Below are 21,434 nucleotides of genomic sequence, written 5' to 3' on the forward strand. Positions count from 1 at the left end.
AACAATTGATGCTTTACTGATACTGAGGAGTTTAGTGCATAAGGAAGAAATATGAGGTAGTACAAGAATTTTTAGCTATTTTGAAAGGCTTCTATTAGATGACTATTACTGCAAATGTACAGCACTTCTGGTTTATGTGAGTGTGAACTGCCTAAGTCTCATTCTTAATATTGCTAATCCATATGACTTCAAATGTTAAATTCACTAATCTGTATTAGACCTAATGTTACTTCTTTCTTATTCCTGATGCAAAAACTTCTAAGATCTTGCATAAAGTTGGATATAATTGAAATAGCCCCTTGGGGCCTATTGAGCTCCACCTGAATTTTTCCATTTACCATTAAAAACGCTTTTCTATGGAATATTTAGTAAAAGAGATAGTGGTGTTGTAAAGATGTTTGTTTGACATTGAAAGACTGTTTAAAGTAAAACCTGGCCTAATAAATTCTGCTTGTTTGACTAAATTAGATACCATCTATTTTTTGACTTAAATCCCGCTTTCATCCTACTTGAGTAACCACAATGTCTTGAGCACTTCAAACATGCATATACTTTTAGCACCCCTTGCCCTTAATGATGTACATGTGTGTTTGAACTGAGTGGACTGTCTCAAGTATGACTATTTTTAGAATTTTTGTAATTAGGCAGCAGATTAACTCTTTTGTATATCTGTGCAATCTACTAACAACGTTCTGCCCTCCTTATGACAGATATGGACTGAGATAACTATTGACAGGGCAATTTGTATTTACCTTCTGTTATTCAGCTATCCTTTAAGGGAAAGCTGTGTTTAGCGCTGGTAGGTTGCTGATGATACGTAAGGGAGACAGGGAAGGTTGGTGTGTCTGAGAGTTCCTAAGGGCTTTTGTTGCCACGCAGCTTGCTGAGCTTGTCCACAGCAGCAAAATGCTGAATTAAAATTCAGATTCAAATGTATTAGAATACAGTAGTGATGGTTGGCAATTTTGTTACGTCATCAGCTGTGTGCATGTCTGCTTTATCTTGCATGGGCTGTTCTTAACACCTATTCTTGTACATATTGAAATGTTTTTTCCTCCCAGTGATATTCTAACAAAAGAACTGAAAAGTTTTAGACACTATGCTATTATAAGCAAGTAAAATGCCAGATAATCCTACCCCCTAACTCTTAAGTTTTTTTTAACCTTCCTTGCTCATTGTAGAATAGCATCATATTGTATTCAGTGAAATGTAAAAAGCGGTAGGTGATCGTTTGTGTTCTTGATGACAGAACATAAAAGGAATGCTTTATCATGAAAAGTAACCTAAAAACACAAAATAGGAATCCTTTAATATTGTATAACAAGATTGTCTTTTGATTTGATCAAGTGAATAATGTATGCCATGTAACTTCTTTGTGCAAAATGAAAGATGATAAAACCACCAAGACTGCAAGGTAGAAGTGAACCTCAAGTATGTCACTCTGCGACTTTGCTATGTTAATACTGAACAAGATGTTCACCAAAAAGGCTATCTTGGTTAAATATCCCAGTAAATTAGTTCTGCAGTGGAAAGGAGGTGAAGAAAGCAAATGGTGTTTTCAGGCATTGTCCACTCGTATGTCTGTAAATCTGTAAATATCTCTGAAGCCTAAGCTGAATTATAAAACCCAGCTTTTGATGCGGGTACGTGTTTATGCATAGCAATAGAAGAATTCCTTTGTGGTAGAATACTGAGATACTAATTTACTGCAGTGCTACCAAAATAAAAGTCTAAAATCAATTCAGCTAATGAGTAACAATATTGCCAATTAAGAATGTTTTAAATACATTCAGAAAAGAATTCTGACCACTGGCTTAGCTGCAGTTAACACCAGGTCTGTGGCAATGTATGGCTGCTACTTAATGACATTTTGTAGGTAGAGTGGAGATGATGGATGATGGTCCTGTTAGTTTGACCCAAAAAAAGCCCCCAACCTATAAACCCTCAAACTTTGCTGAGCAAGCTGTAGATCTGCAGGCCATCGAGCTTTCTTTTGTGCCCGCAAATTAACTCTGGTAGAAAAGGCTTGGAGGAGACTTGGGGAAAAGTTAAAGCACAGTAACAATCTTGAAGTAGTCCATGCGCTGCACCTCTAAAGCTGCCTTTGGAACCGGATAAACAAAATGCTCAGCTGTAGAGCTCATGCGTTAGCGTAACCCTAACCACCAGCTTCTTAATTTCCTCCTTCCTCTAACTTTGACTTTGGAGGAAAAAAACCTTTGTGTTGCTTCACTGCTAGTTGTCTTTTTTTCCCTCCTCTTCGTCCCGGTAACGTGTCCCCAATCCGTGTTTTTTCCGTAGCCTTCAAGACGGTCAGCAAGGCCAGCAGCCCTCCTGCCAGGCCGCAGTGCAGTCCTGCCCCCCCTGCCAGGCCGCTGGGCTCAGCGCTAGCACCTCCTTGCTGGTGAGAAACGGCAGTGTCCACTTAGACGCCTCTCATGCCACTGCATCTGCTGTAGGCGGTAGCAGTTTGCACGATGAACTTGGTATGCAGGCCTTATGTAACCTTGGTGACAGGGACGGTTTAACGCGGCAGGCGGATGGGTAAAACGCGCTGCAAGGCACGAGGCGCAGCCTCGGGCACGAGGCTCGCGGGGCCTCGCCGAAAAGGCCGCGTTGCTCCTTATTCCCTGCCTCTTGCAGTCGCTTTTCTGTGCGCTTTCGCTAATGAATGCACAAGGGGAAACGTTTTAAAGCTTTGTAAATATAAATAACGAAGATTTGAACAGTGTACCATGTGTAATGCATAAGCTACTGTCCTAGTGTGCATCGGCACAGATAGCTGCGCAGAGATTGAAATGAGCTTTGGGGAACTGTGGTTCTTTGTATATGTGGGGGGACATTTATGCTTCTTAGAGAACTCTTAATCTTACCCTTTTTCCCCTCTTTATTTTTTGATGAGACTTTTTTAGCTGCTGTTTAAAAAAGAAGTTGCCATGTGAAGGAAGATAGTTTCCATGCACAAATTAGTTTAGCAACCTGAGATCAGAAAATGATTGTGACTTTCTTGTGTGAAATATCTGCAGTTCGTTTAGTGCCTTGTGGTAGTTTCTTTTTTTCCTCCTCTGTGTGGTTCTTACATTTTATACTAAATATCTTAACTGTTTATTAGCTCTGCAGTCAATAAAATCACTATGGAGAGGGAAGTTAAGATGGTTGTGACTGACTTATGTGACCCACTAAAGTAGGGGTAGATATAGAAAAATTCCTGGCAGGGTGTTTGCAGTAATCCATACGTGACCTAAATTGTTTATGACTTCTGGCATTAACATAGAAGTGCTGCTTAAAATATTAACATGGCTGTCTTTAGACCTGATGTTCAGTACTGACACAGTATTTTGGGCAGCTATCAGCTGTATATGGAGTTGTATAAACTGCAGGTTAGCTCACATCACTGATAAAAACACTTCTGCTAAACACTATTTTTAAAGGTAAATGAATATAATCCAACTGTGCCAGTGAGGAAAACTTCAAGAATTGCAAGCTGTGGTGCCCCTTAAAATACAAAAGTAATTGTAACTCGTTTACCAAACGGTACCTTCTAGTTGCAATATTTAAAAAAAAAAAAAAAAAAAAAGACATTCTGTGATAAGTATTATAAAATTAACTACAAATGTGGGAAATGCACGCTTATCTTTCTGTTTTGCTTTACAGCCTGTGGTTCTAGCAGTAGTTTCTAGACAGAAAAATCAAGATTTAGGGTTATGTGTTTCTGAGCTATGGAAGAATACCTTTCTTCAGGCATGCTGAGGCTCAGGACTTCTTAAAAGCAAATTCTTCTGAGACTGCTTATGGTGCTTACAGCAGAAAGGGGTGGTGCATTGCCAGTGAGACACAAAGCTACTGGGATGTGCTCAGCTGAAAATCTAATGTGCAGTAGAGATTTATTCTTGACTTAAAGCTCTTTAGGAGCTAGAAACATCTGTTTGGAAACCTTTCTTGAATGAAAGCTGTTAGTATAGGCAAGATTGACCACCTCTCCCTGTTCTTATTTATTTTAGAAAATTTCATTTTCTTGCAGGCTTCCCAAAGTTCAATGGTGTGAACAAATGTGTTCTCAATGTGTTGTATGTTTAGTGGCGGACCAGTCTGCAGGTTATTGTTTTTGCTCTGTTGTTCTAAATTACAATAGAATGAAAGGCTACTATTTTTTTGTTTTTATTGTAACTGTTAGGCTGCTGTTAAAGCCATGCAGATAAAACAATTTTCTTCCTCCTCTCTTTTTTCTCCATCTTACTCAAATCCTATTAGCTTTTTTCCCCAGTTCCTTTGGAAGATGAACAGAGCTTGTGTTAATGTACATGAAAAATACCATATTCCTTTTTCAGTGTACAAGTATAACATCTGCTTTTGCCTTCTTTCCACTAATATGTTGATGTCAAACTGCAACTCTTAGGAAAACAGGCAGCGTTTTAATTTGAAGATTCATGTCTGTCTTCTGTGGCTTATATGAAGAGTGAACCTTACTGGATTATATCTAGTCTCTGATCCTTCCTGTAAGGAAGGTAAAGTGTGGATTAGTGGGAAGCATGACTAAACTGTAAGCAGCTTCCCAGTAGAGGTTGTAAATTTGAGCTATTAACACTTGTCCTGAGCTACTAACCCTTCAGCCATAGCTTTCAAAGGAGTGAAGCTTCTTAGCAAGAACAGTTGCCCGATAGTGACCATGTCATCTTGAAGAATTGGTGACTGTGTAGTCGTCATGTTGAAGACTTACTGGGCAATGTCCTGCCCCGAAAAGAAGAGGTACCTTGAGGTCTTATCTTGAGCCTTACAAACCTGAAGTAGAGAGAGATTTAGAACTTACTCTTGCTTCATGAGGGATAAGAAGGGGAGAACATGAAAGGGTGGAAAAAGAAGGTTTGTGGGGAGCAGTAAGTGAAGAAAATAATGGTAGAAACACAGGACAGTGACAGATTGGATGCCATAGTGTATGATGGGCAGGATTAGTATGATCTCCAGATGAATCCAGAGAAATGGGATGGGGGGCAACAGGTCATTGAATTATAGTCTTGGGAGCATAGTCTGCCAGCTCTGATAACCTTTTATTCTCACCAATACCTATTTCTTGGGTAATTCCCAAATTGCAATTTGGGAAATAATTCAGTACTTGGAGTCTGAACTATTAGAGCAGATGCCTAGTTTCTGAAACTGGGATGAAATGACAACCTCTTATTCTCAGCTGGTTGACATTTTAATGATAGAATGTGCAACTGCTCTTGTGATTAGAGATCTAGTTATTTGAAGCTCTGCAATACTATTACTCTATGTCTGCCTGTATCATACGCGAGTGATATCTGATTTATGTATTTACGAAGCTTTTTAGATTTTCCTGTTGACAATTAAAATTTCCCATATTGCCTCTAAATTTTAATCGAATTAACCTGTGTATATATTTAAAACTAAAATTCTGTATCAGTTCATCCGTGTCTTTTCAAAACCGTGCTTTAATCCATGTCTTATTTAGCTTGGATGGGGGAGTATTTTCAAAGGTACAGGTAAAAGATACTTGCTTCCTGTAGTTTCTATCAAAAATATCCATGTTGCAATTTGTGGGATTTCTTACCGTGGAGTTTTGTATGAAGAACAACTTAAAAATAAGCATCTAGGAAGTATCCAGACTCCCAATTACGTAAGCTTGACTGCTGCAGCTAAAAAGAAACTTCTTTGACCTTTGAAAATATTTCCTTGCACATTAGTCTCTTAAATTCTTATGACTTCACTGGTTGTCCTGACGGGGTTTTAAAGAAGTACTGCAGTGAGTAGGAATGTATTGCACCAATGATGCTGCAGCTTCAGCTGTTAGTAACATACATAAACTCCATTTTAGTTGGATGCAAGTCACTGAAATGCCTTTCAGGCTTTATCTGTGTAAGCTCCTCAGTCTGGTTTCATTGATTCTCAAAGCTGTAAAAGGCCAGTTTGTACAGTGTGTGTGAACCATTACACTGTCTTTGGGCTCAATGGTGAGGCTTTGGATTCTTTGAAACGGGTCCATTTGTTCATCTTTCTCTTGCTGGGTCAGGATGAGGTTGTAATCTGGATTTAGCAGTGCAATATATGCAAGCATGGCAAAAGTAGAGTTGGCTTTGAAGTTCATGTGACACTGTTTCATCTGTTGAAATCATTTAATACATCTCTCTTTACCAGGTATATTTTATTCCACCACAGTTATGCGGTACTTAAATCAACAATGCAAATATAGAAATTTGTAGTAGACTTCAAGACAAATTGGGTGTGAGGAAGCTGTAGGTATTTCCTAATGTGGAATTATGCTGATTTTTGTTTTCCATACTTCTCAGATGCTCACATTATGTAGCACAGTTCAGTAAACTTCGAGACATTCATCTGATACATTATCTCAGTCTAGGAGAAGGAGAAGTTTTTGTTTGGTTGGTTTTTTTTTTTTTTTTTTTTTTTTTTTTTTTTTTTTTTTTTAGTAGGATGTTCTGATTTCTGAGATGATCACTTCCATAATTTAAAAATTAAAATTTCCTTGCCAGGATCTCATTTGAGCTATATAAAAGCTTTAAAGAACTTAAGGTATCCCAAATTTGCTTGTTTCTTTTAAGAACTGATTACTTGAAGGATTTTTTCCCCTAATAAATAAGTGGGAAATAATTTTGTCCACAGTAGAACATGAAGTATATTATTCACTATATATTTGTTAAAATTTACTTGATAAAAACTGATGCATTTGTGAAATGCATCTCTGAGATTTAGTTGTGGTGCTGAAGATTGCTAAGCAGTGTGCTAGTTTAAATTTAAAACTTTCCTTTAGTAATGCCTGTTACACTGCTAACCAAGGGTTGCTTAACTGAAGGGTGTCCTTTAGGAGCTTAACTATTCTATAATTCTAATGAGTGAATATTCTACTTGTTTCCAGTAGATATAATTAAATATTGAGGGAAGACTGTTACCAACCTGAATTCTGATGCATGCTGTCCATTACTCTTAAAATATATAGCTGGCTTGTCAGCATAGTCTTTTCTTTCTTAGCACATGCATCTGGTTGGTCTTGGGAAGTCTAATGAGGATATTTTCATGGTATTAGTAGTTTCACTGATTTTTTTTTTTCTCCTTCATCTATCCAGTTGCATTTCTTGGTCTCCTCCTTTTAAAATAGCTCTAAAGGGAACTTGGTTTCTTGAGGAACTGAAGAGAAGTTGGAGTAGGAGACAGAAAGGAGAAGGAGAGAGAAGAGGGGAGGGAAGAAAAGGCTGTACTCTGATAGATAGGAAAGGGGAAGCACTTATCCTGTATCAGCTCAAGGAGAAAGGGAACTCTAGGACAAGCAGCTGAGAAGTGTTTCAATTTTTGCTTTTGATGCTCTGATTTTGGCTTTTTCTTTTGTATAAGAACAGTTTAAAACACTTAATCTTCTATCCTGGCTTGAAAGTTTTGAGCTAGAAGCAGTGCAGAAGTTGGGCATTTTGGGTAAAAAAGCTTCAGCTTTAAAGTCTGCTGCTTGTTCTTAACAACAAGTATAGGAAGGTGTATGCTTAATGAATTTTCAATAACTTCAAATGGTTTTGCACACTTCAGTTCTTAAAGTTTTCTTCTGGTTTGAAGACTCAATCACTGGTTGCCTCTTGACATTCTCCAGAGAACTAATGAAGTATCTCTGGTGGCTTCTTTGACTCTGGTTCTTTGCAAGTAGAAATGTGCCTTTTTAATAAGTTTTTAAACTGGAGCCTTGAGGCATCTCTGCTATAGCTAAATGCCATGGTTCCTGAATGCTCACAGGGAATGATTCCTGATGGCTATGTAGTGAGGGGAAAGCACTGAAGCAATTGGTCCTTGCAAGCTATTTGCTTCCTTATTCTCTCTCTCTCTTTTTTTTTTTTTTTTTTAAAAAAAAACTCTTGTGTTTGTTGCATTAATGATATTTTTGTAAATAGGAAGTCATAAAACTTTGGTGTTGCAATTTAATGTATATGTTGCCAACTGTTATGAAAGAACCAAGTTCTTACTCTGCTGGTAACATACTAATGTGTTATCCTATTTTATATTCTGACTGACATAAGTTTAGGTATTTAAACTTGTATCATTAAGTTAATGTATAGAAGCTAGTGCCCGTGGGATAAAATGCTATGGAATTTTGACCCGGTTCTTGGCCTTTTCTTTGACAGGTAAGTTCAGTTCTACGCTCTACGAGACAGGGGGCTGCGACATGTCACTTGTGAACTTTGAGCCAGCCGCAAGAAGAGCATCCAACATCTGGTGTGTGAAGGCCAGTCAACAGTGATGATTGTTGTCTTACTGCAACAAAAACTCTGGTTTTAATTTTAAGAGGCCATTTATTATGGACTACAGAAAGCACATTTTTTGTGTGTAAAATATCTGTAAATTTTTACTTAAAGTCTAACTTTTTATTAGAAAATTACATTAAATGGATAAATCTCCTCAGAAAAATCTTGGAAAATGTAGACTAATATTTGTTAAAGTAATAAATGTCCATATTGGAAACTTTACAAATCCATTTCTGATTGGCTTACAGGAGGTCTGTCTTAATTACTTGAGTTTTGGGAAGGGAAGGCGCAATTAGTCATACTTATTACAAATTAACCTCCAATTATGAATTGAATGTAAACCTGATAAATTTGTTTTCAAGTTTATAGATGGTCTGAAATGATACAGGGTTAACAAAAGTTAACACACCTGAGGTTAAAATTCAACTTCTAGTCTAAGTAGCTAGCTAGATACTTGACAGTTCCTCTGCTTTTGGAAAGATGCCCTTCCTTTGAAGGGACAGGAGGAAGAAAATAGCCCCAAAATCTGCTCACTGCGATACACAGAATTACCCTGAAGCTATTATATTGTGCTAGCTTCTGCTAAGCCCCGCCACGTGTTGGTGGAATAGCTCCCGAACTTAGGAGTGGTGTATTTTAAAACGCCCACCTTAGAGTCCTTCCCGTGAATGGGTGCAAGTGCCTCTTGCAGAGCTGGACACCCGCACCCAGCTCTGCACCCAGCTCTGCTCCTTGCACGAAGCCGCTGCTGCTCCGTCTGCGCCGGCGTGTGCCGCAGGCACCGGCCTGGCTAACGGCTGCTGCCGTGAAGCCGCACGGGTCAGTGCAGGGAGCGAGCTGGGCACGTCTAGGTACTGAGATCTCAGCTTTTCTAGACAGTATTTAAAGTTCAGTAAAATAAAAATGATGACAGAAGCAACTTTTCACTTGCAACAAGAAACTGAAGGAAAGTTGTTTAAACTGGGCTGCCTAATATACAGGGAAAGGTCCACAGCTGAAAGCTGCCCAAGACTGGGGAGAAAGCACTGGCCAGAGATGGACTTTGCCAAGAGATGTTTGTCCTTATCTCTAAGAAATGGTAACTGCGGAGTAACTCTGCTCCTTTTACTGAAGATTTAAGAGTATTTCAATTTCAAATTTCATTAGTAATTTGAGATTCAGATCGCTAATATATTTGTGTCCAGTGTGCAACATCTTTGGCAGTTCTCAAACTTTGGGAAAAATGGTATAAAATTAAAAAAAACTGTTAGTGAACTGACAGCAGACATGATTCCAGAGATATGTGGTACATGGCTACATGTTAGTCACTAACTTTTTTTTAATGGTTTTTCTAATCAAATTATTTCCATGGAAATAATTCCCCTTAAACTAAGGGGTCTCTAGCTGGTCAAATTATGTGTTAAGAAAATTATAGCACGAGTAAGAATAAAAAGCTACGTGCTTTGTTGTAATTACACAAGTTATTGTAACTTCTGTAGCTGCAGTAACGTATGAGCCCAACGTCAAGATGTTTTTGCTTGCTTGGTTGTGTGAGGTTTTTACAAAAGAGGATACTTGTGTTAAAATACGTGATTGAAGGAGGAGAGGAGGGGGAAAAAAAAAGATTAATTTTTAAAGCTGAAACTTAAAAGGAGTCAAAATTGATATAGGGCACCAGGAAATTAGAGTGGCTTGTTTAAAATCAAATGTAGTTTTATAATCTGAAGTCTTTCCCCTGTTCTTATAGTGACACGGACTCTCATGTATCGAGTTCTACCTCAGTTCGCTTTTACCCACATGACCTAGTAAGTTTTAAATTTTATTTTTAAAGCATTAAAAAGATCAGAAGACTTTTTTTTGATAGTATTGATTAATTGTTCTATGATGTTTGTTCTGGAGGTTTTTTACCTTTGTTCAAATGAGATAAATTACGTATTTTGCAGTGTCTTCATAAATGCATTTTTCTTCCTTTTGCAAAGCACTTTTAAATATAAAGGGTTCTATCTGACCTGAAGCTTGATGATTTGAATCTAAATTATGTGGAAGTTGGATGTGCTGAGATATCCTATAAAAGGTTTCCAGAAATGGGAATTCGGATGGGTTTTTGGGCAGAGTTTTGTTCCTGGACACTGCAGGTGCACAGCAGGTGGTTAAAAGAATAAATGTTGTGGGTTTGGTCTGCAGTGTTTGGACCAAACACAATATCGGTATTTGTTCTGAAAGGAACTTAATAGCTTTTCATTGGGATTTCTTGCACAAAGTTTAATTCCTGTGAAATCAGTTCTGGGCGGGGGGAGGAAAGAGGGCAGGGGGCAGAGACTTACATGCCTTTATCCTTCAAATAATTGCCTTTTAAATTGCTATCAAATACAGATTTGGCCATCGTCTCTGGCCTTTTAAATTGCTGTCAAATACAAATTTACCTCTGCCTGTAACCTGGAAGTCAGATATTGCTGTGTCTCTGTAACCCTGCAAATGATCCCAGTTTTTAAGAAAATAAAGCATATTAAGCTTTTAGTGTTAACAATGATAACCTCTCAAGAGGGGAAATAAAATTTTGATTCTGTGCTTGGCAGAGTAGCAAGAATTCTTCCATTGCCTTTCCATGCATTTTATCAATAATGTAGTTCCTCACACTGCGTGTTAGCTAGGGGAACTCTGGTGTGTGTGTGTGTGTGTGTATATATATATATATTTTTTTTCCCCCAAGAGATGGAAATCATTGAGAGGGAGAGGCTGCATTGCCTGTGCTGTGCTGTTGGTTTATCAGCCTGGGTGCATGGAAGAAGATGACTGAAGGCCCATGTAGCCCATGTGCCTAAATGGGAACTTCCATTTGAATTTATATTTAGTGTCAGGAATCGTACATCGTGGTGATATTGTGTGGGCTATGAAAACAAGTTTTAAAGTTTTGCAAAAAATCATTTTTGACATATCTCACAGCAATGAAGGCTGCTGTATTTTTGAATTTTTAAATGCCTTTAGAAAGTGAATGCTACTCACTGTATACTTTTAATAATTTTTTTTTACAAGGACAGCTTTTAAGGAGAAGCTCTCTTTACATAGTTTCAGTATACTGCAGTTTTAAAGAACCACAAAAAATGTTGAAAGGTTAAAAATTTAATTGATACCTATTGCAGTTATCTTTAAATTTAAAACTAAAGTTTTGAAACTTCTAACATGAGTACCTAAATCTTACTTTGCTGTAAAACGTTATAAGGAATTTTCCTTAAATAACATTTTTATAGTAGTATTCCTTAAGAATAAATTGGAGTTGAATAAGTTGATTTTTAGCCTATTACTGAGATTTTATAAATCTGTCTGGATTAGACCAGGCATGCATACTTCAATAACTATTTTTCTAAAACCTTCCGAATGCTTTCCTTATGTCTTTTGTGATTATTAGTATTGTTCTCAAGAGAACTACAGGGTAAATAATAACTGATTGAAGAATAAATATGAAATTATTGTCAGTGATAGAATACTTGATTGGCTTGGACGGGGTTTTTTGTTCATCTGTAGTTCATCTTGTAAGATTTGTTGCTGCTGCTCACATACCAGTTTACAAATCTTCAGATAGAAAGTTTCTAGAGTAAATGGAGTAATTTGCCTAGATTCTTACTTCATTCGAAATAAGCTAGAAGACTTAACAATTATGTTGTGTTCAAACTATTAGTCTTGCTGGTGTTCCCTTTCAGGGCAGAAAGAGTAAGTAGGAGCCTTGGAGCTAACAGTGCTTAACATATAACACTTCAAACCAAAGCGAAATAATTTTAACTGTTGTTTTCAGAGTAGTATTTAGTATGATAAAATGATACAACATAAATAGGCTTTTATTAATACTATCTGTCTTTAGCTTTCTCTTCCCCAGATCAGACTGAACAGGCTGCTAACCATAGATACAGATCTGCTGGAGCAGCAAGACATTGACCTGAGCCCTGACCTGCAGGACCCCATGCAGCCTCCAGAGGAAGCAGCGCAAAAAGTCAAGCAGTACTATCGCTTTTGGATCCTGCCTAAGATTTGGATTAGCATCAATTTTGATAGATTAACGCTTTTGGCTTTATTTGATAGGTGAGATCCTTGTATGTTCCCAGACTTTAGAAAGTAAAGATTAAAAAATGGCAACCAAGCGGAGTAATACAGATAGGTAGAGATATTCTTAGAAAGCTGTAAGTACTGTACTCTGGATGATGAAAGAACAATACAAAGTGATGCTTTTTCTAACATAATGCAAGTTATTCTCCTTACTAGCAATGCTAAAAAGAGGAGGAAAAAAAACAACTTTGTGTGAGAAAACCAGTATCTTGAACTGTCAAGAAAGAGAGATTTGTTGGAAGTCTTTGAAATGATCCTGTCTAGACAGAAGTACTGTTAAGTGTTTTGTTCAGTGATAATGTACTGTATGGCACACAAATACTGTTTAGTCCACTTTAGTGTAGATTGGAAGGAATATTTTTGTTTCTGCATTACAAAATCATGAATGATGGGTTATTTCTTAAGTTATGCATTAAGTTTTTCCAACCTGTAAAGGTGAGGAAGGGGTTGTAATCATCCTGTGTGGAAATTAAATACAGCCTTATGTTACAGATCATGCTTATTCTAGCTGAGTATTTAAATTATTTCTGAGACTATCAGTGCTGCTGCCCAAAGGTCAGTTCCACAAGATACTAATTGCTTTCAGCTGTCATTGAAATCCCAGTAGTTTCTTCTCTAGCTTTGCTAATAGGCAGTGTGCTAATATAGCCTATGCAAGTTCAAATTTATTCTTAACTACTTTGCTACCAGCAGTATATTTTATTTGTTAACATCTGACCCTAGCTGCTTCCTTGCATTTTTTTCCTAAACATAGTTAGCTATTAATGCTATCTCTTTTTTGTTTTTTGTTTTTTTTCTGTTTGTTTGTTTTCTCCCCTAATACAGGAATCGTGAGATCCTTGAAAACGTGTTAGCTGTCATCCTAGCTATTCTAGTTGCATTTCTGGGTTCTGTACTTCTTATAGAGGGCTTTTTCAAGGATATTTGGGTCTTCCAGTTCTGCCTGGTAATAGCCAGTTGTCAGTACTCACTGTTGAAGGTATTTTTATTTTCCATCTTTTTATTCAGTAGAAATAATTTGTTTGTGTAACAAACTTCATATTCTAAAATGTTTGGATATTGCCTGCCATTTAGGACTTTGAGGAGAACCCTGTGAGTGTGTTTACAATGAAATGAGAAAGCTTTAGCTTCCAGGATGCTTTGCCAGATGGTCATGCAAGGTTGCTTACAATAGTTCTGCATATGTTTGTTGCACAACCCTTTATTTGTTGTTCTTGTGCACTTTGTTGCCCTGAAGAGGGGGGAAAAAACATTCTTACTGGCTGAAAACAGTCTGTTAACTAAACCTGGAGCTTTATTGTTCTTCAGTGGATCTACCTGAATACATTCCTATTAAGTAAATATGCATCTAAACATATTTTAATAAAACTCTTTATGTTTTTGTAAGGCATATGTAAACAGTATTTTTACATAAGAATGATTTTTTTTTGTAATTATGGTTAGACTAGTAGGATGAAAATTGTATTTAAACTTGGAATGTGTAGCTCATCTTTTGGAAAAAAGTCTAAAATATTTACTTTAGGTATTTGAAGTAGATGAAACTTTGTTTTGATTAAAAACTTTAACAGTAGACATATTCTTTGAATATATTGTGGGTTTTTTGTGGGTCATCAGTTGAGAAAATTATTTTAGATATTAAAAGCTTTAATAAACTGGGGGGAAAGGAGAGTAGATGAGCTTATCTGTAAGATGCATAATTTTTCTCTCTGCCTTTTGTTTCAGAGCGTTCAACCAGATTCTTCTTCCCCTCGACACGTAAGTCATAAGCACTTTCCTCTTCAGTAACCTTGTGGATATAGGGCTTGCCCTGCAGAGAACTGAGCTTCTTGGTTTGAGCTTTTGGATTTCTCTTCTCAGTTGCCACTTCAGGCACAAGAGGTGTATGCTGTTTGAGTGAGGGAAGTGAATGGAGGTCTCTTCCCTCGCATCCAGTTTCTGCATGAATCTAGTATATGGTAGGCTTCCTGTTCAGAGCCTAGCTTGCACTATGGAGTCATGATAGGTTTGCTAGTGAAACTCTAGTATTCAGGCAATTATGCTCAAAAACATTCTTAATGTTATAACTCGCTTTACGGATGTTCTGTACTACCCTTTCAGTTGTTCCAAGTGGGGGCACAGCCTTATTCTTCCTCTTTTAACACATTGAATATTTGCCACAGTACTCTAATGAGCATTAACCTTTGAGCATGGGAAGGTTAATACGATAGTGTTGAACAACGTGTCAGGATTTTTATTATGCATTTGCTAGATTGTTGGGACAAAATATTTTTATGTCTAAACAAGATGTGACTTGTTTAGACAAGTCTATTTCTCTGCAGCAAGTTATTTGTAGTAATTTAGATAATGAGTCATGTTATAATGAAAGCGTTGAGCAGCAGCAGTGTCTGATCAATAAAGCTTAATTGCTGTTTCTTTGAAATTAATGTATTCTCTCTTGCTTATGAGGCCTAGTCAGGGCTTCCTCTGGTGTTTAATATTGCAGGAAAAATGAAGTTCAGAGGAGAATAGGGTAAACATAGCTTTAGTCTACCTGCTGCGTATTCATTACATAAAAGCCACAAATTCCGTGCTTTTATAGCACTGAGAAGCAATACACTGAAGGTGTTGATTTTTAACTTAAAGCTGTGCTGGGATTGCAGCACAATGTGGGAATGTAGCTGATGAACAGAAACTAAACTCTAATTATGAAATACTTTTCTGGTAATAAAACTTCTTCCTTTGACAATAAAACAAATGTCTCTTGTGTGTTTCTTCTCCCCCAACAGGGTCATAACCGTATCATAGCCTATAGTAGGCCTGTATATTTCTGTTTATGTTGTGGTCTTATTTGGCTGTTGGATTATGGCAGCAGAAACATATCTACAACAAGATTTAGGTTGTATGGAATGGCTTTCACCAACCCATTGCTGTTGCTCTCAGCCAGGGACTTAGTTATAGGTGAGTGGCTCTCTTGTGGATTTGAACCATTTGCCTCACCACAATGGAATTGTTTTGCATTTACAGTGTATTTCTGAAGCGCTTGTGTTATCACCTTCTAATTATAATGTTTAGTTTTCTTTGGGAGGAATAACTTTGGGTTTGTTGGTGTTTATAGGATTTTTTTTTCCCCTGCGTATGCACCTGTCCTGTCACAATTGAACAGAAGCTCCTTTAAGGCAGCTTTTTTATATTTTGCAGTTGGGTAAAACAGTGGAGGCACAAGAATTGAGATATGCTTAGACAGATTAAATCTCATTTAATGCTGTATTTCAGAGGAGGCCTCCTATCAATAATACTAAAAGTATAACTTTGGGCTGTGGATGAGGTGTTTTGATTCTATTTGAGGAAGAATAGTGCCTAATTCAAAAGAAAAAAAAAATCATCCTGCACAACCTCCTCCATATTCACTTGTACAGAGCCGATAGAAGAGCCAGACTGAATTGCCTTAAAGAAAAGCTAGATTGAACACACCTGCTTTTTCTTTGAAGCTTTTTAGCTGTATCAAAACATTTATGGGCAAAAGAATACCACAGTTGAATGTTGTGAATGTTTGACTGCAATTCTTGGATAACCTTTTGTCCAAGAAAAAGAAAAACTTTTTGGGGGCTTTTTTATTTTTTTTGGTTAGTAATTGATGAGTAACAAATAGTGATTCAGGCTTTGTGAAAGTTAATACTTGGGATTCTAACAACATTGAGAATTTCATACCCCATACAATAGGTGGAATCTTTTTTTCCCATTTAATTTTGTACTTATAGTGACTTCATACATGATCTAATCTTAAGGATATCTTTAAGGCATCTTTTCCATTTGTCCTTTAATATCCAGTCACTCCGTGGGCATAGTGTTAGAAACTTAAAATTGAGACTTCTGTTTCTTTACCTAAGCCATTTTTATCTTTTAGTTACTGAAGCTACAAGTCAGATTATAGAAAATGCTCCCCAGATAGTCAGATTTTTTTCTTTAAGGAATATTTTCCTGATCCACAAGTTTGGACAGACCATTTTCTGTATGAAAATGAAGTAATGCTTGCATTTATGTTGTAAGTATTGTAGTCTTTCTTTAGTGATTTTAGTGGCTCAGAGTTAACCTTTTTTCATTGAAAAATGTCCAAATCTGACATTTGGATCTGAACAATACAGATTCTTTTCAGAACGGATGTGGGGAAAATCCGGGTAAGGCTTTTGGGCAATATTGGCAGCATAAAATCTTGGGGTGAAGTGTCCAGCCCCTCTTAAATGAGCAGGGCTGGGGTTATCTTGCTCATGTAACTCTAGGCAGGCTACAAGGAACATCGAGCCTTGGTTATGATGAAGGACAACATATACAAATCTTAGTAGAAGTCCTTAGCTGATTTTTGCTAAAATTTTATAATACAGAACTGCAGCCATCCAAATCATTGTAATGATTAAAATCACCAGGTAAGAAATAACTATTGGTTGAGGTAATGACTTAGCTAGGCTAAATATAGAGGTTAAAGTATAGATTTGCATAATGCCTGTTGTCCTTAGAATTTATTATAGAAAAGCTTTAATGCTATTGAATTAGGTGTGGTGTGTTGCCCTTGAACTTGAAGGAGGCCTGAAGAGTACACTACAGTACTGTATTTCTCACAGCTTTTTGTTTTTTTTTTTTTTCTTCCTGCAGTGTTTACGCTATGTTTCCCCATAGTATTCTTCGTTGGTCTCCTGCCTCAGGTGAACACGTTTGTGATGTATCTCTGTGAACAGTTGGATATTCATGTCTTTGGTGGTAATGGTGAGTGTGGTTTTTCACATCAGTGACAAAACCTTTTGATTAGGCAAAAACCTTCAGATTTCAGATCAGTTTAATAGGATAGCTTAAAAACTTAGTGCTTATATAATTTATATTCCTACCTTCTATATGCAGAAGGCTAACCTTATTTTAAAGTTTGTTTATTACTGAGGAATATAGTTACAGGAAGTCTGTCAAAATTATGATTTCTTCCTCTGTTTCTGTGTTGTAGCTGTTAACTATTTCCATGATAATACTCTTGGGTAGGGGAGGTAAAGCAATATAAATTACTTCCCCCCCCCCCCCCCCAATGTAGGGGAAGATGCTGGTAGTTGCTGTGGGTGGTATTTTTATATTGGAGGGATTTTGCAGCTGGGGGTTGTCATTTTTCTGCAATGACCTGAAGTCTTCTGTATTCTAATCTAATTATGCATTGTTGAATTGTCCTTTCCATTATCTACAGCTACCACAAGCCTGCTTGCAGCACTTTACAGTTTTATCTGTAGTATTGTGGCAGTAGCACTGTTGTATGGACTGTGCTATGGTGCCCTGAAGGTGAGCACACTTACAGGCTTAGTATATGTGAAAATTTGGGGGTTGTTTTCTGCTTAAGTCTTGTATCTTAGATACCTGGATATGAAAAACGTGACTTAGAAGTACTCTTCTGATTTGGAACATTCCTATACTTGTTTTGCTTTAGTGTAAATGGAAGGATAAAAAGCAGGGACAAATCAGACTTTTGCCTTTAAAAGCTCTATGATTGAAATCAATTTAAAGCATATGCTAATGGACAGTTTCATGTACATATCAAAATCAAATATGCTCAGTTGACAATTAATTGTAAGAGTTCCTTCAAAGTCAACTTATTCTGGCTCTTTTCCACTGTCATAGATAGGAAAAAGTGTTGGAGAGGAAATATTCCCATGTTGCCTTCACCCACAGAAGATCATTAGTGTTCTGTGGCTTCGTACGGGTGTAACTCATTAGCCTTTTGTAAACATACCAGTCGAAGATAAACAAGCTTTAGCAAAGAATCATCATCTTATCTTTGCTGGTCCAGTACAGGATATGAGACAAAAATTGAATAAACCTCTGAATTCAGCCCATTTAAAAAAAAAAAAAAAAAAAAGAAAAAGAAAAGAATAAGAAAGCAGGCAATATTTAAAGTGACAAAAAATGCAACTGGGGGACTAAGGAGCTATGGTTTCAAAGCATGCGGGATATTCTTCCTACTCCGTCAGTCTCGCGATGGTTTTGAAAATTGACTAATTAATGATTAAGAAATATAGGTACTGTCTTAAAGGTCTGATCTGTAGTAAATGTAAGTAAATACTGAATAATATTTTTAGATTTAAATTACTGATATGTTTTTGTTGTAAAGTTATTTTTTCCTTTCTTACACTATCATATCTGTAATTCTTGGATGTCAGATAACTGTTGTACGCTTTGTTGTACGCTATTTTCTAGTTATTAACATCTCATTTCTGTCTCCAGGATTCTTGGGATGGGCAGCATATTCCAGTTCTCTTCTCCATATTTTGTGGCTTGTTAGTGGCCATATCATATCATCTCAGCAGACAAAGTAGTGACCCTTCTGTGCTTTTGTAAGTGTCTTGGTTTGTAGCTGCTTCCCAATCAAGGAGCAAGTCTTAAGAGAAAAGTATTCCTTGATATCAGAGGTACTATTGAAACTGGTAATCATCAGCATTATCAAATAGTGCTGTGTTTTTCCAGTAACTAGAGCAGGGAGAATTCTCAAATTTTGGACTTGGTTTCTGATTTAACTGTAACCTTTCTGTTACTTGTGTCAACTTACACTTCAGTCAGACTTTATGATGTATGTTAATAGTCTCAAAATTGTCACTCAGCTGGTATCTCTCTGCTGGTGTCTTTGTGTTAAACTCCCTGAGTGTTTTAGCCATTTTGTATCTAGAGAGCTGTTGGAAACACTAGTGGATGTTGAAGCCCACGTGTGAGCTTTTCAATATTTTTACTTTGCTCCTGTGTTCTTAATAAAGTACTAATTCAGATAGACTGCTCCTGGATGCAGTGGTTTTGGTGACTGGAGCTCTCATTTAGCATGAGGAAACAGGTGTTCATGTTCATCTTCCACCTGAGTTAGAGCATTGATCTAATGAAGGTAATTCTGATTCAGTTAATTATTTGTGTCAAACAATACTTCCAGTATTTTTTTACAGGCCTCCCACAAAATTGCCAGTCATGGCTTAGTCACATATCAGGGTTAGATAAAGGTTGGAACTTGGATTTAAAATTAGCCACAGTGCTGAGTGAACTTGATAAGCAGTGACCTCCTTGATAGTCCGAGGCCTTTTAGTGGACAGGAAAATCAGTGTTGCTATCTGAGTGCCCCTTGCAGAAGGGAGACATTTACCTTTGGCTAGGTTAGGCAACTAAACTTTTATGTTGCTCCTCCTAGTTAATTTAGATGACTTCATACTCAGATCGTACAAGGTCCTTTTCCTTGGATGTCTGTTCAAATACTGTATCATAGATGCTTGTCTGGCCTTTGGATTCCAGGAGTCAGCAGGATGTGTCAGAGTTAAGCATTGCAGTATTTTGCCTTTGTAGATCCAGGGCTTTGTTCTGCAGTTCATTTTGAGGCTATAAAATAATCTATATATAAATACACAAATATAAACAGATATGTATGTGTGTATATACACAATTTTATGTCTGTAACACAGGGGATATTGTCGGAAAAAGGCATTGAAGGGCTGTGAGGTGTTTATATATGCCTGTCAGTGCTGCATGTAGTTTTCTAAAAGCCTAGGTATAAGTGTTTAGAGTAACGTGTGGTGAGAAAATATCAGTTAGACCAACATTGTCTATTCATGAATTTAAAAAAAAAAAAACCTATACTACTGCAGTTAAGTTTGACAATACACAAATCAGAGTACCAAAATTTCCTTAGTTTAATTCAAATAATAATGCAAATTTTGGGCTTGGATGAAGTTATGTGTTTATGCAGTAAGGCTTTGTTTCATGTGTGAAAATTAAGCATTTGCAGTTACCCCATTGATACTGTAGAAACTGCTGTTTGAATAAGATCTGCTTCTGATAGGGTTTTTTTTGTTTGTTTGTTTTAAAAAAAGCTCTTTAGTGCAATCAAAATTTTTTCCAAATTCCGAAGAGAAAAACCCTGAGGATCCTCTGTCTGAAGTAAAAGATCCTTTACCTGAAAAGCTTAGAAATTCTGTGGTAAGTGGGCTTTTTTGTTTATTTATGTATTCTAATATAAGCATTTGCTGTGCATTATTGGTACTCTATCAGTCTAGACATTATGCAGTTCACAACAATTGTTAATTGTCATGGTGCTGATGAGAGCAGGATAGCAGAGAGCATAAGTAAGATAGTTGTTTTAGGAATCCTAAGTGCAGTGTATTTCCCATTCTCAGATAACCCATAATATGTGAGAATATTTGCTTGAAAACAAATACTTAGATTATCTTTGTAAGGGAAAGAGCTGCTCTTTGTGTGGAAGAGAAAGAGGATGCCCTCTCTTATGGAGGAAAAACAGAATAAAAGACTCCTGCTCAGCTCCTTACCTGAGGGAGTGCATTGCAGGCAATACAGTTCTCACTGTATTCTACATGTGCCACTGTTCAACCTGTGCTGCTAGTGGGCTGAGCAGAGCTCACTAAGAATCTTCTTTTAACTCATGTTGATAATCTGATAGTTGCTTTTATGTGGAAGTACAAGTGGAAGAGATTAATGGTGGTAAGACTGTATAAGCTCAGTATTTCTAGTCGTTGGGAGCAAGGCTTTATGTGCTCTGTTCCGGAACAGAAAAATAAAAATGGTGGAAACCTTACTGGGCAAACAACCTGCTGTATTTACTTTAGCCTGTACTTAACGTTTTAATTGCTAATGGTGTTAACTTTCCTCCCTAGAATGGGAGATGGTGGCACTGTTTTATTCTCACTGTATAGCCCTGGCTAAGGAGGAGGAGAGAAAGACCAAAGGACTTGGAATTTCTTGTTGAGTTCTTCATCCCTTATCTTTAGTTGCCTGTTGCCTGTTAAAAGAAATCTAAGAAATACAATGTATTATAATCATAATACAAAATAATGTATTGTTTTTGTGTCTCAAAAAACAAGCTGTATCCCAACAACTTAAGAGCCTGAATTGTCGTGGGTAATTACTTGGCCAATATGAGGGTAGCTAATCCAGTAATGCCTTTCTGATCTGGAAATATTAATACTGTATTTGCACAGCGTGGGAGTAGAGCTGATCTTGGAAGGCTACTGAACTCAAATGGCTGTAGGTCTGTATCGCCCCCTTGTGACTGAGTCTGGTGTCAGTTATTGTTTCTTAGGAAAAAAAAATCTTTAAAATAGCTTGATTCTCTCT

The 21,434-nt window shown here is 37.1% G+C and overlaps 1 protein-coding gene across 4 annotated transcripts in view; it reads left to right on the forward strand.

The window, feature by feature from the left end:
• The window catches only part of PCNX1 (pecanex 1), a 74,231-nt gene that overhangs the window by 30,171 nt on the left and 22,626 nt on the right, over window positions 1–21,434 (forward strand). For 2 of the 4 annotated variants that reach the window (XM_088520430.1, XM_088520431.1), the window contains exons 8-18: window positions 2,302–2,486; window positions 8,133–8,223; window positions 9,979–10,036; window positions 12,088–12,305; window positions 13,155–13,308; window positions 14,052–14,084; window positions 15,095–15,266; window positions 16,956–17,066; window positions 17,527–17,618; window positions 18,558–18,667; window positions 20,177–20,282. In XM_088520430.1, coding sequence (XP_088376556.1) covers window positions 2,302–2,486; window positions 8,133–8,223; window positions 9,979–10,036; window positions 12,088–12,305; window positions 13,155–13,308; window positions 14,052–14,084; window positions 15,095–15,266; window positions 16,956–17,066; window positions 17,527–17,618; window positions 18,558–18,667; window positions 20,177–20,282 — 1,330 coding nt within the window. The remainder of the gene's footprint in view (window positions 1–2,301; window positions 2,487–8,132; window positions 8,224–9,978; window positions 10,037–12,087; window positions 12,306–13,154; window positions 13,309–14,051; window positions 14,085–15,094; window positions 15,267–16,955; window positions 17,067–17,526; window positions 17,619–18,557; window positions 18,668–20,176; window positions 20,283–21,434) is intronic. The other 2 variants (XM_088520433.1, XM_088520432.1) reach the window with 2 other exon arrangements.

Source organism: Tinamus guttatus, unplaced genomic scaffold (genome assembly GCF_059628265.1).
Source record: "Tinamus guttatus ecotype Peru unplaced genomic scaffold, ASM5962826v1 Tinamus_guttatus_pri_ptg000089l, whole genome shotgun sequence".
Taxonomy (NCBI): domain Eukaryota; kingdom Metazoa; phylum Chordata; class Aves; order Tinamiformes; family Tinamidae; genus Tinamus; species Tinamus guttatus.